This window comes from Arvicola amphibius, chromosome 11 (assembly GCF_903992535.2).
Source record: "Arvicola amphibius chromosome 11, mArvAmp1.2, whole genome shotgun sequence".
Classification (NCBI taxonomy): Eukaryota; Metazoa; Chordata; class Mammalia; order Rodentia; family Cricetidae; genus Arvicola; species Arvicola amphibius.
Genome location: NC_052057.2, coordinates 61,892,957 through 61,910,400, shown reverse-complemented (window position 1 = coordinate 61,910,400; position 17,444 = coordinate 61,892,957). Strand labels below are relative to the sequence as shown.

The 17,444-nt window shown below is 44.1% G+C and overlaps 1 protein-coding gene across 1 annotated transcript in view; it reads right to left on the bottom strand.

The window, feature by feature from the left end:
- Window positions 1-17,444, bottom strand: part of Znf704 (zinc finger protein 704) — a 199,651-nt gene that overhangs the window by 143,222 nt on the left and 38,985 nt on the right. The window contains 1 exon segment of the mRNA XM_042055945.1: window positions 2,619-2,857. Within this exon segment, the coding sequence (XP_041911879.1) occupies window positions 2,619-2,857 (239 nt within the window).

Genomic DNA, 17,444 nt, shown 5'->3' with positions numbered 1-17,444 from the left:
TCCAGATGGCACTAAAGGTGGAATCAAGCTGAAGAACAAATGCGCAGGGCTGGGATGTGCTTCCATTGGTAGTGTGCTTACCTAGTACACACAAAGCCTGGGGTTCTGTTCCCAGCATGGCATAAACTAGGCATGGCAACACATACCTACAGTCTGTGCTTAGGAGGGGAAGGCATCATACTTAGCTATAGGGTGAGTTTTAAGTTAGTCTGGGCTACACGAGACCTTGTGTAAAACCAAAGTAAAGATATACCCTACAACAACTTGAGAATATAAAGTAATTATTCCAGGTCTTTTATGAAAGACTCCACGGGCAAAGGTGTGTAAGGTGGGTCCTACAGAACTCCAAGTCAACCCCAAACTTCAGACAGACTTGGGAAGCACACAAACGCACAGTTGTTCTCCTTTCAAGTTGCTAACATGTCATTTATCAAATGAGTCAGCCAAACATATATATGAATCAACATGTCTACCTGCTTCAGGGCCTATAAAACATTTCACAATGGAGCCACAGTGAAAACTAATCCTTAATAACTTAATTAAGTATTTTATATAAAAATCATAGAAAAGCAAATAATAACAAATAGTTGAACAGATGGAAGAGATATACGAATTAGATATACGAATTAGAATTGGCAATTAGAGGTTAAACAAAGAGGCCTATAATTTTAAAAAGTCTGATGATGTGGCAGCTGGATAGGGTAACATGTAATTTCCTAGAGAAGATATGCCCTCTATTTAATTCAGAAAACAATGAGAGTGTTAATTACAAACGTGAGCAGGTGGGAAGGGCCAGTCTTTCCCAGCCCACAGGTACGATTTTCCCCATGAGCTGTAAGAAAGCATGTGAATAAATGCAGTACGTCTCAAGCAACTGCTTGTCAAGTTTCATGACAATCATTTCCAACATCAAAATGGGGTACACGTGTTAATAATTAGCAACCTGCCATGCAGAGCGAGCACCCCCATTCCTTTCTCATCTGACACACACCCACAGACCCTCCCTAGTGCCCACTAGGCATGGTTCTAGTCCAGGGACAGAGGATGAGCAAAATGGACTCCAAGTCCTGAAGCTGGGCTGTGTGTGTGTGCGTGTGTGTGTGTGTGTGTGCGTGCGTGCGTGCGTATGTGTGTGCTGGGTACTTTTCACATAAGGCTAGATACAGAATCGGGAACAGGAATAACAGGGTGTGTGTGTGTGTGTGTGTGTGTGTGTGTGTGTGTGCTGGGTGCTTTTCACATAAGGCTAGATACAGAATCAGGAACAGAAATAACAGGGTGTGTGTGTGTTCTGGATACAGACTCAGAAAGAGGAATGACAGGTGGTATGGGAGGGCCTCTGTCTATGTATTGCTTTCATTGGCTAATGAATAAAGAAAACTGCCTTGGCCTGTTGATAGGGCAGAACTTAGGTAGGCAGGGAAAGCTGGACTGAATGTTGGGAGAAGGAAGGCAGAGAGAGAGAAGCAATGGAGTCGCCAGAGTCAGACATGCCAAAACTTTGTGGGTAAGCCACTGCCTCATGGTTATATACAGATGAACAGAAATGGGTTAAACTAAGATGTAAGAGTTAACCAATAAGAAATTAGAGCTAATGGGCCAAGCTGTGATTTAATTAATACAGTTTCTATGTGGTTATTTCAGGGCTAAGTTAGCTGGGTGGCCGGGATGAACAAGCAGGCCCTCCTGCAACAGACACGTGTTCTACTCTGCTTCCATCCTGCCATAAGAATACCCTTCAGACCACTAGGTAGGAGTGGAGAGAAACTGAAAGAAAGGGAAGAGGGGAAGGGAGAGGAGGGAAGAGAAACTGCAGCCAGGAAGGTGTGAGAGAACAAAATTGAACAAGAATTATAACATAATAAACTCTCTCCACCATGTTTAGTGTTACTCTATCCTGCAAGTGCACATGTGTGCATGTGTGTCCCACCGAGTGCATGTGATATGCACCTCAGAATACAACCTGCATGCTGGCCTCACTTTCTAGCTTCTCTGTTGTTCAGTGACACACACACCATGCTAGCTGCCCATGAACTTCTGGCAACCCTCAACTGCACTGCAGAAGACCTGAGCTTAAATATGTGTGTGAGATGGCATCCAACTCCATGTTCTGTGGATGGAAATTCGGTCCTCATGTTCCCAGGGTGAGCTCTACTCACTGAGCCGTTTCCCTTGCCGAGATAAATCTTACAAAAGACATACATGACATCAACTAGACACCAGTGAACATTTTGACACACTGAAGACTGCGAGTCACCGATGGCCTGTGTCACTGTCACCTTCTTTGTTAAACTCTCCTCTTGCAGTCCACACAAAGAGGCAAAGTGTAGCTTACAGACATAGCAGCCCCTCCCCTGGGATCTATGCATACTTGCCTCTGAGTGTCACCGACCTTACACAGCACGCGTCATTCTGTTAATGCTTCTGCAGTTACTTCTGTCATTTTCTATGGCTACAACAGTTTCAACTAGGGCAGCATCAACACAAGCTCTACTTCTCAGAAGAGACAGACAACCTGAGAGACAACTCTTGCCAAGCGTACACCCTGTGGAACAAGATGGAGCCAGCCTCTCCACCCATTTCCTGCAGCAGCAGTGAACCATGTGAGATGTCCCTACCTTGCAGGAGGGACGTCGATGTTAGAGGAAACCACTTTCCGCTTCTGCTCAAGGAGACAAATGGATCGAGTGTTTTCTTTTTCTTGCTCAAGGATCCGGCTGGCTTTTTTGGTGTCGGCTGCTTTCACGTCTTCCTCCATGGCCAGTGGGAACAAGTGGTGAGAAGTCTTCTTGCTGGACTCGCGTCTTAAGTCCTCTGGCTGAAATGTGAAGGTCATTTCTCTCTTAAAACTTCCCACCTGCAAAATACAACAGAGAAAAGAAATCTTACACAGCTCTGCCAGGCTGAGGTTAGCAAAGTCTACACTCTCTTCTGTTTGCACTAGTTTGTGGTTTAGCTGGGGGAAGGGCAACCCAGAAGTAAGCAACTAGCATTACAACTAGAAATAAACAACTAGTTTGGGATCAGCCTGGTCTACATGGAGTGTTCCAGGACAGCCAGGGCTACACAGATTCTGTCCCAAAACAACAGCAACAAAATGTCACAAACTCAAGAAACGCCTTCCTTTCAAGAGATGAAAGCACTAGCTCTCTAAGCATTTGTACTTAAAGCCATTATCGTGCATAATAGAAGACGGCCAGCATGCAAACACAAACTGTCTTTGACTATTAATACTGACCTTAGTTTCTATAAACAAAGTGTAAGACAAATATGAAACCAAAACTCAGTGAATTAAATCCCATTGTTTCCAACTTTGGAACCATTGGGAAGTAAACTAAAGTTAAAGTTTTTATAAATTGCCATTCACAAACCAAGTCAGCAGCAAAATGATTCAAGTCTTGAGTAGAGCAAGAAGACCCTGACTCTCCAGCAATCAGGAATCTCTCCGTTCACCAACCAAGCCAGCCTCCCTGTGAGCTCAGGGAGTCTACCCAGCCCTTCTTACCACAGCCCACCTTATTAAGTTTAGATAAAAGACCTTAGTCAAGCAGAATTGAAAGCTATAAGCAACGAACATAGTAAAGTGAAAATGTGTGTAAGAACAGCAAGAGTCTCTAGAATTAATCACTACACATTCCGAGACCAAACGAAAACTCAGGTATGTGTGTGGCAATCACAGGACTTATCCAGATAAGGTCACGTCCAGAATTCATGTGAACACACAAAGCTCCAAGGCGCTCTGACCTCCCTTAGCCTTCCAGAGATAGAGTGGAGATCAACTTCTAGTGGGCTGCAAGGCAAATCCACACCCAGCTCCACAGGAAAAGGCCAGCCACCACAGATTTCAGAATGCCTTAGTAAAGTAAGCAAGCGTCCTAGACAACTAGGTGTCTGTTCTCAAGCAGTACTGTTCTGATGATGTTCACAGGCAGCAACTAAGCAGAGATCAGGGAGCCTGCAGCAGTCTGACCTAGGTCCTCTGCATATATGCTATGGCTGAGTAGCTTGTGTTCTTATGGAATGCCTAACGGTGGGGGTGAGGGTGGTTGCTGACTCTTGTCTACTCATGGGACCTTTTCCTCCTACTATGTTGCCTCATCCAGCCTTGACGTGATGGTATATGCCTGGTCATACAGTAATATAACATATTATGCCATGTTTGGTTGATATCCCTGGGAGGCCTGCTTTTTTTCTGAGGGGAGACAAAGAGAGGGTGATTCTGGGGGAGAGGGGAGATTGGGGGGTGAGAAACTGGAGGAAGGGGAACTATGGTTGGAATGTAATACATGAGAGAAGAATTAAAAAATTATACATGAGAAAGTAAATGAGTTACACAGATTCTAAATGTCACTAATCAATATTCTACATAAATCTTTCTGCCTTGACAGGTGGGTGACAGGAAGGTGGTATTTTGCTTCTGTAGTGGCCTGTTCCCAGCTTGTGTGGCCACATCAGCCTCCTGTAGAATCTGTGTTATATTACTGTATGACCAGGTACCACACGGATTGAACAGTAATGGTGTTCCAAGTCAACAGTCTTAAGCTGAAACGGGATAAGCCATGCCTCCCCTGGGGACAACTGAGCTGACTAAACGGCTCCCACGGAAGCTCTAACAGCGAAAGACTGAAGACGTGGTTTTTTGTCTCGCAAGTTTAGAGAAATATCTGACGCAAATAAATATAAGTAGAATAAATTTCCTACAGCAATGATGTAATAAACATATGCTATGCTCTTGGCCAAGAATACGTAGGAAAACAGAGAGCAATAATATCCTACAATGCATGCTATCAATCTAAAATGCATCCTGAACAAAAACTCTCGGTAGTAAGCACAAATTCCAGAAACAGAATGAATTCCACAGGCAACTAACCCCAAAGTCCTTGCTTAAAAAATTATTACAACAGGACCTAGCAATCCCACTCTTGGGAATCTACCCAAGAGATGCCCAATCATATTACAAAAGCATTTGTTCAACTATGTTTATAGCAGCATTATTTGTAATAGCCAGAACCTGGAAACAACCTAGATGCCCTTCAGTGGAAGAATGGATGAAGTGTGGAATATATACACATTAGAGTACTACTCGGCGGTAAAAAATAATGACATCTTGAATTTTGCATGCAAATGGATGGAAATAGAAAACACCATCCTGAGTGAAGTAACCCAGGCCCAAAAAGATGAACATGGGATGTACTCACTCATAATTGGTTTCTAGCCATAAATAAAGGACATCGAGCCTATAATTCGTAAAAAATCCTAGAGAAGCTTTATAAGAAGGTGAACCCAAAGAAAAACATATAGTTATCCTCCTGGATACTGGAAGTAGACAAGATTGCCGGACAAAAAATGGGAACATGGGGGTGGGGTGGGATGGGGGAATGGGGAGAGAAAAGTGTGAAGTGGAGGATGGGAAGAGCTTGGGGGAACAGGATGGTTGGGATATAGGAAGGGTGGATATGAGAACAAGGAACTATATATCTTAGTTAAGGGAGCCATTCTAGGGTTGGCAGAGACTTGACTCTAGAGGAGTTCCCAGGTGTCCAGGAAGACGCCCCCAGCTAGTTCCTTGGGCAGCTGAGAAAAGGGTGCCAGAAATGTCCAGATCCTATTGCCATACTCATGAATATCTTGCATATTACCATAGAACCTTCACCTGGCATTGGATGGAAAAAATGACAGAGCCCCACATAGAAGCACCGGATTGAGTTCCCAAGGTCCTGATGAGGAGCAAAAGGAGGGAGATCATGAGCAAGGAAGTCAGGACCGTGAGGAGTGCATTTACCCATTGAGACGGTGGGACAGATCTAACGGGAGACCACCAAGTCCAGTTGGAATGGGACTGATGGAACAGGGGACCAAACCGGACTCTCTGAATGTGGCTGACGGTGGAGGAGGACTGAGAAACCAAGGACAACGGCAATGAACATGAACTCTACAGCATGGACGGGCTCATTGTGAGCCTTGTCAGTTTGGTTGCTCACCTTCCTGGACTTAGGGGGAGCTGGGAGGACCTTGGACTTAACATAGTGAAGGGAACCCTGATGGCTCTTTGTCTTGGAGAGGGAGGGAGTGGGGGTATGGGTGGAAGGGACGGGAGAGAAGGGGGAGGATGAGGGGAGGAGATGGAAATCTCTAATAAAAAAAAATGAGAAAAAAAATAAAAAAAATTATTACAAATGATCAAAAGAGGGGGGAGGGGAGGGCAGTGGGAGGAGAGGAGGAGGTGGAAATTTTTAGTAATATATATATAATAAAATAAATAAATAAAAATGATCAAAAGACCAAAAATAACTACAAAAGTAAGAGCTGTTACAGCACTAATAGGAAGAGACACTGCTGTGCTCGCTACTGCAACTGACCGCTGAGCAATGATGGACGCCTGTTGGGCTGGGAGTGGGGGCGAGGGACCCTCACGAAGTGGAGGGAATGCTCGACAAACAGACCACAGTAATGTCTGCTCAGCAATAAATTCATTAACCCGCTGACCTGCATTCTACAATGGGATCAATGCTATGATCAAACTGATCCGAAGGAGCCACAGAGGACAACCAAACCGGCAGTGGTGTAGAGGGGCTACACCCCAGAACCCCTAGACCACATGTGAGGCAAAGTGTAGCCATAAAGTACAGGAGTCTGTTGTTACATATACTTTTAAACCCTACTACAAGCAGCAGCATGGTTATATCCCACTATGTCTAAAATCTAGTCCCATTCAAACTAGGGTCTCTAAGCTTCCTCATCTGGGAGAGAAGGCCATTTTCTGATTCATTCACCTGGAAAGAAACTTTTTGAACTTCATCTACTCAAACACACATTTCCCCCTGTGTTTTCACAGCTCCTGTGTCCCTGGGGCTCTGCAAGGCCAGTTAATTAGGTGACTCAGAAATACAAAGCCAGTATTCTCTCAATGGAAATGATGCCATCCAAGAAGTCACTATATGCTATGGCTCTAAACAGGCAAATAATGACAGATGACAGTCAGAAACAACAGTAACAAAAAAAAATCTGAGTGGAGAGAAGCCAGCAGTAGCAAAAGGAGAAGAATCAGCAGGCAGAGCTGAGCAGCAAAAGGCAGCTGGGGGCTGGGGGTTGGGGTGGGGGAGATAGGAAGGTCAGCCAAGGAAGGGTGGGTAGAGGCTCTGAAGTATCCACAAGTGACTACAAATGGATAGACACAACAGTTGCTTCCAGAAGGGTTAGGAAGCAGGATTCAGGTGATGTGGCCCCCCCAAAATAGATGCCTGCTTATCTTGCTGGAGCCTGTGGTAGTTCTGACACCTCCTAGCTCATCACCACATCTGAATGGTTAACCACAGGAAATGCCTAAACACTCATCCAGGGAAACCTCAAGTTATCTGAATTTTTAGGGTTTTTTTTTCCTTTCCCTTGCAGCATGTTAAAGACTAGTGGGCAAGGAGGGTGTCACACGCGAGGACGGGCAACACAGGCCATAATCTGATTCCCTACGTAAAGCGCAAAACATTCCCACTCCAGTTTGGATTCAAAGGGTTATTTATTTGAGGGGAAAAAACTTATAGAAGACCATCCTACATGACAGCCAGGAAAGGAGTCTAATCACTGGAGCAAGAGAGAGAGGGGAGGGTTGCAGCTGCTTTTTTAAAGTGAAAGAGACTACGCCCCAGTGGGCTGGTATCTCAAAGGCTATTGGCTGAAGGAGCGGAAAGAGCTCCCGCAGCACCTCCCCCTTTTGTTTAAAAGAGTTCTAAACCTACTACAAAATTATATACAATAAGAACAAATACCCTATCCTAACTAGCTTAAGTCTTGTATAATAAATAACTTGGCCAAGTCATGAGAGGAAAGTAGCCACATTTATCTAGTCTTCAACCCTATCGAAGATCTGAGAAGGGAAATAATGTTACCTGAGTAATTAGGAAGTGCAATCAAACAACTTCCAAAATATACAACAAATCACAGAGACAACTGGCTACCTGGGCAATCACCCAAAGTCACATTTGCAGCATTGAAGCAACCAACTTTGGCTAAGGTCTAGAATAACTGACAGATTATATTTAAAGGCAAGAAATTTTTCAAAACCATCTTACCCTGTCTTGGCAAGATTTGACAGTTCTGCTTATCCATTTCCGGATACTATGTATTTTGTCAGTAGCTGAGGTATGAGCAGTTGTTTGCCCAGAGGCCGGTTTTGCCAAGAAGAAGACAAGCTCCAAGTGGAGTGTCTTTGGTGCTCAACTCGGAATAGACTGGTGTTGCCAGGAGTGATTGTGTCTCACTATGAAAGAACTCTAAGTTAGAGTAAATGCCATTTTCTACAGCTCTTTGAAGAGGTTGAAGATTATCTATTTATACAGAATATAATCTCTACGTATCTAAGAAACCCAATTAGTCTAACTATAAATATGACAAAATATAGATGACTATTAATCTATAATTGTTAATACCTTTATAACTTAAGGACTAAGACAATAAACAACTGTGCAATAAATGAGGACAATGACTTCCAAATGTAAACAATGTACAAGTATACATTGCAATATGGTAAGATATAGATATCAATACATAAACAATATATAAGTATCTTAATCAGAGGTTTCTATAGCATTGAAATGTCCTTTTCATTGCTTGTTTCCCATAAAATAAATGCCTATTAAGATTTCAATTAAAATGCATATAAGGAAAAGCTCATTCTTCCCCAATCCTCCTCACCTTGCCCAACCAGCCCATGCCCTCAGAGAAGAGCTTTTAACACTTACCACAAAACCTCAATTGCCTACAGTGTGGTAACTACCTGTTTGTCCACAGAAGCTACACGGAGAGCTGAGGCATGGGCGCAGTTATGCAGACAGCCTGACTGGCCAGACAGACTGTCCTGACCATCTCTGCAGAAGTATATGTCTGTATTTTGAACACTGTATCATTTATACAATGTCTTTTTGTTAGTTTCCTCATTAATGTTAAGGTACTTTTTGATTTTTTTAAATTATTAAAAGTAATGAGCATCCCATCTGTGTATCTTTATGTACTTGTCTAAGAATGTTGTAGGAAGATTTTTCTGAAGGGAACTGCTTAATCAAACCACCTGAATTTTAACAGTGAGCAAGCACAACACCCCCACACAGTGGGCATCAAATGCATGCACACTCTAATTAATACAGGTAACACATTTGGGCCCCACCTACTGAGAAACACATATAAGCTACAGCCCACAATGGACATGATTTCTCTGACTTTAATGGACAAAACAGGATGCCAAAAGCCATATTGTTGCAATCTGCTAGCTTGGCCTATCACCTGGGTACCCTGTCCTTTTCTTTAGGAGACAAGCCCCGCCTACTCCCAATCTCCTCCTTCCACTGAGGCAAGAGGATCTCCTGCCTCCTCTCCAGGCCCTTCTCTCTGTCCATCCTTCTTCTGGACAGGCAGCTTCTGCCTCTTTTTCTTCTTCCTTTCCCCTCCCCCTCCATAACTCACTAAATAACTCTATACCCAAGCTCTCTCTGCATGGCATATCTATCTGTCTGTCTCCCGAGCAGTCTCCCCAGGGTACACGCTGAGGCCTCGGCTCACCCCGTCTTATAAATGATAACACATATATCTCAGGGAACTGATGATGACATGGGCCTCAAGGGTTCATTTATTTAATATAAAACAAGGTACACACATATACAAAGAGACATAGATAATTTTAAAGTAATAAAATCATAAATTTTTTTATTTTATAAACAGAAAAATTAAAGTAATGAAGTGGACTTTATTGCTTATGAAATTCACAAAAATTGTAAGAATAATTATCTATGCTTTCTTTGCACTGCTTCATTCTGGTTTGGGATTTTTTATTTGTTTGGTATTTTGAGATAAGATACCATCCCAGGCTAGGCTCCAACTTGTACTGTAGCTAGGGATGACCTTACAGAGCTCATTTCCCTCCTCCACCTCCCAGGTGCTAGAATTTCAGGTCTGCACCCCCACACCTAGTTTCTGTGGTGCTGAGAATCAAAGTCAGAACCTTGAGCATGTTAGGTGAGCAAGCACACCTCTGAGCTTCATCCCTCGCTCTGCTTTCTGCTTTCTAATGTGAGAGCAAGCAGAACTCTGAAATAGTATTGATAGGAACATAAAAAGTTTAGAAGGCTGACCTGGAGTAAGGAAGCAAAATCTGTGGACCAATATAGCAATTCTACATCTCAGTAGAGAGAGAAAATTAAAAAAAAGGAACACAAAGATATTTATCACAAAAATGCTTACAGTATTAAAAAGTAAAATCATTATCAATACGTTATCAGTCAAATATGCACAAATAAATGCATGGAGAGAGATTATATACTGGCCATAAGAAGGGTATTACAAATGATTTTGTATAATGTGATCTCAGAGAAGAGGAATATGTATAGGTAAGTGAAGAAATCCTTTTGAAAGGGTATTTTAAATGTTAACAAATGTGTTCATTGGTAGCAGATATGTAGACAGACCAAGTGTTCTATCATGTTTATAGTTTTTAGTATCCACATGTAATTTGGTATTTTAAAACTTGTATTACCCTACAATGAAAAAAGACATATTCATAATTATTTATTAAAATCTAGCATTTACACAGTATCTTTCTTCTACTAGTTTTCTATGATTAGTGTGTAAGTACGGCTTAAAAGAACAATAAATTACTTCTAATAATGCACCCTCTAGCACTCTCAGGTCCCCTGCCCACTAGTGCCCTCAGCTATGGTTACCACTCAGTTACCGCGAACTCTCCAGCCCCTCCTTCCCCCAACCCAGAACCCCTCCACACACACATCATAGACCCACATTACCCAGGGTAATTTCTTGCAAGAGAACAAAGTTTCAATGTTCAATTATATGAGAATACTACCAATTACCAATTACCAACTGACAAATAACTCAGAATCTTTACTCCAGTGAAGAGCTTTTGTTCTGAAGAAAATAATCAGCGCATGTATAAATAGGACGCACTTGAGGGAATTGCAGTTTTTTTTTAACAAGAAGTTCACAGCATCTGTTTAAGTCCTGGATGCCTGTAAATGCTGTCCCCTTAGTGGGCACTGGAGCATATCAGTCTTTTAAAAAAAAAAAAAGGTCATCTGGCTTCCAAAGAAATGTTAACAAGCTGTCGCCAAGGAGCAGTTGCTGATACTGACCCAAGGGCACGTCAGTTTTTCTCCGGACATATTCCCTCCACATTTATTATAGTAGGAGATGCCAAAAAGTATGTGTCAACTCGAAGTTCCTGTTGCTCATCTCCACCCAGTCAGATCTGAGGAGCTGGCTCTGGAGAGCAGCCGGATTTCCAGGAATAATCTGTAGAAAGCTGACCCAGCTGCCCTGACTTTCTGAGTAGTAAGAAAGTGTCTCAGAAATCCTGAGAGACAGCATGAAGTTCAACCCACAAGGTGAGCACTGTTGAGGAACAGGCAATGAAGGCGTGCAAGTGGTCCCTATCAACTCTTAGCACCCCCAGTTTTCTCAAGAAAGTCACAACGTCATCCCGGCAAACTTTGTAAGAAAGTTCTTCCTATTTCCAAATACAGTTTACATGTTTGAATTTATCTCTAGAACTTTCTTCCATAACATACAGTTTACATGTCTAGTGCCTGCTGATGACACACCACACACACCATGTGATTGGGTAATCAGCCTGAGGACTTAAAAACATGTCACAAAAAGATACAAAAAATTTCTACTAACAACAGAATGAATTCTGTGGCTCTGAAAACATTACGACTGGGCGGAGAGCTGACTCAGTGGCGAAGGGCACTTCACTGCTCTTTAGGAGGAGCAGGTTTAGTGCCCATGCCAGCAGGGCAGTTGGCAGCTGTCTTTAGGCCACTTCCTCCTCCTGTCCTCTGAAGGCACCAGCCAGCATACGGTACACATGCAACACCCAGCAAAATACTCAGACACACAAAAATAAAGTCTTCGAAGACCAAATAAACATCCCAGTAAAATTCAAAGAAAGATTTATCAAAGTCGTAAGAGAATTGATAAACATTACCTCTAAAAATAGCCAACACACCTCTATTCTTACTTCAGAGTTAATTCTTCAAATTTCATGCTGGGTACACAGAAAAATAAGTTAGATGGTAAATCCACCCAGGTCTCATGAATATCTCTAGTAAAACCAATTTAAAAACAATTGCTTCAAATTACTAGCCCTTGGTTCTATTAGTCCCTCAGCCTCTGCATCTCTGTTGCTTGCTTTACATGGAGACAATAAATGACCTAGGGCAACCAGGCTGGTCCAGTGGCAGAGCCTACAGTATCAGAAGTCAAACTGGGGGACAAGGCTGGAACCCTCTGAGAGGTTCAGAATCACATACCCACTCTCAGTAATTAGCGTTGCCTTGAACAGAAATACAAAAGCAAAAACAGCAACACCAAACAAAACCATTCCTGTGAAGCCCAATGTTAAATCCAAGCTCAGCTAACTTCATCTGTTTATTTTTTCCATCAAATAAAAGGACGAAGGGTAAATCAGTATCACTATGGGTCAACCTTGTTTAACTTTGTAATGCGGAAATTTGAACTTGCCACATTAAATGATAATCTACTCGTTTTACTTAACTCAGTTTAAAAGAACCAACCACAGGCACTCCCGCAGCAGTCCCATGGACTTGTCTTTTAGAATTTGTCTGAAGAGAGTGACGTCCCACTATCTCCACAATCACTCAGTCAGGCAGCCACTGGGTCCTGCCCAGATATGCACAACTGTCCCCGACAACTCTGCTTTCATCTTTGCCCTACAGCAGGCTTAAACAGGTCCCATTTATCCTGGCTCAGAACACTCCAGTTGCTACCCGTTGTTCCCAGAACGAATAAAAACCACCTCCTCACAGTGGTGGTCATGCGAGCTACGTTTCTGACTTCCTATCCCCGGCTCCAAGCTCACCTCCACCCCTGCTATCATTCAGATCTCTGCTGGCCCTGCAAAGGCCCATACGTAAAGGCTTGGTCCCTAGATGGCTCTGCGAGGGAAAGTGTGGGGTCTCGGGAAAGGTCTTCACTAGAGGATGCCCTTGAAGTCAAGCTGGTCCTTGGGCCCTCTTCCTGCTGTTCCTAGCCCATTCCTGCATGATATGAAGAGGCTTCCCTCTCTCGCCACACACTCCCAAACAGCGGATCCCCCAACCACAGACTTATCTCCAAATCTGTAAAGACAGCTAAATCTTGGCACTCACTGGACATGGTGTATACACCTGAAACCCCAGCACCCAGGAGGATACAGCAGGAAAACTGGGAGTCCTAGGCCAACCTGGGGAACATAGCAAGAGCCGGTTTCAAAAAAAGAAACTTGATTCTCTGAAGTGCTGGTTACAGTAACGAGCCTGACCATCACACTGCGACATACTGGCCAGAGCACACAGCCACACCACTGCGTGGGCTTTGCACTGCTGCTCCAACTTCCTAAAAGGTATTCTTCTTCTGAGACCAAAGGCTCCCTCACCCTTTCTGTCTTTATTCAAATCTGTCCTGTTCAAAACCGCAATACCCCCTCCTACTTACACACCCGGCTCTGCTCCGTCTTACCTTATGGATTACATTTTCACTGTATTATAGCCTAAGGAACACTGTGCACTTAGGGTCAGGGCTGTTCTTACAGAACAGGTCTGTGTGGAGTGGATTAGGGGCAGACTGTTCCTAGGACTAGGAGAGTCTGAAGTGGGGCCTTCTTCCCTTGTGGAGCTCCAGTGAGTGCAGAGCGCACAGCACCCACGACGAAGTCCACGACGAAGTCCACGGCGAAGTCCACGGCGGCATGCAAGAGAGTGGCTGTGAACGCCACATAACGGCTACCACCTTACTTTTCCTTCTCTAAGTTTCAGCTTCGTCTCACGGAGGACTTCATCTCTGGGACTGCAACCCCTTTTAGAATCTATACAAAATAGAAGTCTGTTTGGTTGCTAAATTACAGAATTCTCAACCTTCTTTCTACAGGTATCTGTAGGTTAACCCAGAACAAACCTTCTGAGAGGTATGAGAGCAGAATTCCAGAATAAGGCAGTGTTTTAATATTACAAAACTTCAGTCCTGGGGAGTAATGATCCCATCATTCCCTGTGAGATGCTTAGGGCACAAGGGAACCCCAGGTATGCCCTCCCGACTCTTCTGCCCGCCTGTCTCTGGTTAACTTACTTCCCAAATGCGGTCTAACATTTGCAATCAATAATCAAATTAATGATGATAAAAGCCATCTAGATGTCTCTCATTCTTGTTTGACGGGGCTACTTTATGCCCTACGTAGACATCTAAATTTTTTATAAACGCCTTTCCAAAGAAATAGAGGCCGCAGTTTTACTGAGGGGCAGTCAGTCCACACCAATCTGTCTACAGTTTTACTGAGGGGCAGTCAGTCTACACCAATCTGTCTACAGATGGCTATAGAGCTTTGCTGGCAGACAGTCAGTGCCATTCCCAGGGAGCAGGGACATGGTCACCTCCTCTCCCTGAAGCCCGCAGAACCCGCTCACATCGGTAGAGCCCTTCTGGAGATCACAAACTTACAGAGCCCTGGGAGGACCACGCCTCTCTCCCCAGAGCACTTTCTTCTCCTTGGCTGCCAGTCTGAGCTCAGCCCTGTGGGCTCCAGTCCAACTAGGCATGAATACAGTCAGGGAGAAAATTCAGAGAATTGAGGCAGGATTAGAGTTTCAAAAACCAAACTGACATTCGCAGCTGGCGGAGATAAAGACACATCTTAGAGATGAGATTACCCGACCAAGACACACATTTCAGGGGCTAAACAATGCACTGACGAATATATTACTTTATTTTGTTTTGATTTTTTTCAAGACAGATTTTGTGTAGCTTTGGCTGGCTGCCCTAGAACTTTCTCTATTGACCAGGGTGGCCTCAAACTCACAGAGATCCATCTGCCTCAGCCTCCTGAGTGCCGGGATTAGAGGATTTCGCAACGCACCATCCTGATGCACATAAATAAAAGGGAAAAGCAGTCCCCACTCTCCCTTTGGTACTAGAACTTGAACTGAGGGCCTAGGGAATCCTAAGAGCATTGCAAAATTTCTCTAGATACAAACATACAGAGCTAAATGAAGAGACCCAGACTCCAATTTTAATTAGCTACAAACACAAGACAGGAGAGTAGCCTAGATCTCCGCAGGAAGCAATCCAGGGAGTCAAGCGGAGGCAGCAGCAGGGAAAAGTGCAGGAAGGAGCCTGTCCTAGTGTGCTCTCTGCTACTGTGACAGACACAATGACCAAAAGCAAGGAACGCAGAGGAAAGGGTACACAACTCATCACAGAGGAAAGCCAGGGTGGGAGCTCATGCAGAAGGGAAAGACACCCAGGCAAGGGGAATGCTCTCTACTGCCTGGTTTCCCTGGTCTTGGCAGCTACCTCTCTTCCACAGCCCAGCCTGCCTGCTTAGGGATGGCACCGCCCACAATGGGCTACACCCTCCTGCATCAATTAGCAATTAAGAAAATGCCTCACAGACATGGCCACGGGGCCAACCTGATCTGGGCAAGTCTGCAAACTGAGGCTCCTTCTTCCCAGGTGACTCTAGATTTGTGTCAACTTGACAGCTGGAGTTATTTGGGTGCGGGTGCTGCACAGGGACCAGGAAGCGGGAAGAAGGAGGGACAGACGGAGCACGGAAAAACAGACAGATAGTGGCAGGACTCCTGACACCCTCTGAATCCCTGGCTGTGTCTGGATCTGAACCCCTGACTCTGGAAATTTCCAACCTACTCAGACTGTCTCCCTTAAAGGGGGTGGGGGAATGAGCTGGTTTCAACTTCTTCAAAACAAAAAGCTGGACTAATCTAGTTTAATTTATTTGGCAATAAGATGGGCCTAGTGGCGTAGGCCTATATAAACCCCAGCTATTTCAGAGTTTTAGGAAAGAAAATTATAGTTCAAGACCTGCCGTGGCCATAGCCTGAGTAACTCCGAAAGACCATTTCTCAAAATGAGGTTTTTGTTTGTTTTACTTGTAAAGAGGTAGGAAAACCTAGGTGTGGTTTTACTTTTAACCTCGGCACTAGCGAGGCAGAGGCCGGCTCCCAGTGAGGCCAGCCTGGTCTACATGGAGAATCCCAGGCCTGCCAGAGCTACACAGTGAGACTCTATCACAATCAATCAATCAGTCAAAATTCAGAGGGTGGGACATCTAGTTCTGAGGTAGCGTTTTCCTAGCACACAGCTTGCCCTCGCTTAACTCTCCATTCCCACAAAGAACCAGAAGCATTCTTAGGGCCTTTCGCACCGTTTTTAAACTTGCAGACCACATTAGAAGCAAGAGTTAAGTAAAAGAGAATGTGAGTTTCTTCGGTTTCCTCTTTCGGTGCACACTGCCTTTCCAGTACTGCCTATCATCTCTTTGGGCAGTAAACAAATGAAACTGAAGCTGACGGGCTCAGTCAGCTCAGCTTGTGCGCGTGTGTCACTGACAGTTGAGTGCTTTACTAGCTGAACAGATGACTAAATAAAATCTGTTAATCAATGCAGCTAGTGTATTCAAGGAAGCAGACAATACGCATTAGAATAAACTTGTGTATCTGCTCATCATGAATGCAGTGCTCCACAATACAGGTCTGGGTGTGTGCAACAGGGCAGATGGGGAGCCAAGCGGGCTACATCTCCGACTTTAACAGACTTCAAACAGAGAGAGACTTAAAAGTGGAGCCTTCTGCTCCCAAGCTAAACAGGTGGGCTAAGGCCTCAGGACGAAAGGGAGGGCTCCGGATTGGGGGTGTGGCTTGGTGGCAGAGAGCTCATATAGTGTAAATGAGAACCTGGGTTGGATTCCCTACATCAGCCAAAGGAAAAGGAAAAGTAAAATGGGAGATTCTGCCTTCCTCCCTGGGACTTCGAATTGCTAAACCAGCCAGAATAAATATGCAAATCTGTGAAGCTGGGATGAAATATGTTTATTTCCTCTTCTCTCAGTGTTCAGAAAACCGGGTGACAGAGGACACTTTCCTCAGTGCTGCATCCCAGGCTCATCATCTACTTTTTGGTTGGTTGCTTTCTTTTATTCTTTTGAGACAGGGTATCTCTGTGTTAACAGTCTTGGCTGTCTCTGTAGACCAGGCTGGCCTTGAACTCAAGAGATCCGTCTGCCTCTGCCTCCCGAATTCTGGGATTAAAAGCGTGTGCCACCACCGCCCAGCCTCATCATCAACTTTTATCTAGCACACACTAGTTTATAAATGTTGGCTAATATCATTAAATGAAGGTAATAAAACAATGGGGCTAAAAGGGAAGATCTGTAAAAATGGGTCAAAAATGATAGCTACCCTATCTATATCCACAGTGCTCTAGAGAATTCAGAGGACAGTGAGACAGCCACAGTGGGAGTTGTATAGCTATGGTTACCAAATCTAAAGTCAAAGACACTCCATTAAAATTTGCCTAACATGTATCAACAGCAATCTCAGCATTCCTACGAGGAGCATTCTACCCAAATACCATAGTTGAGGAGACGGAGGCAC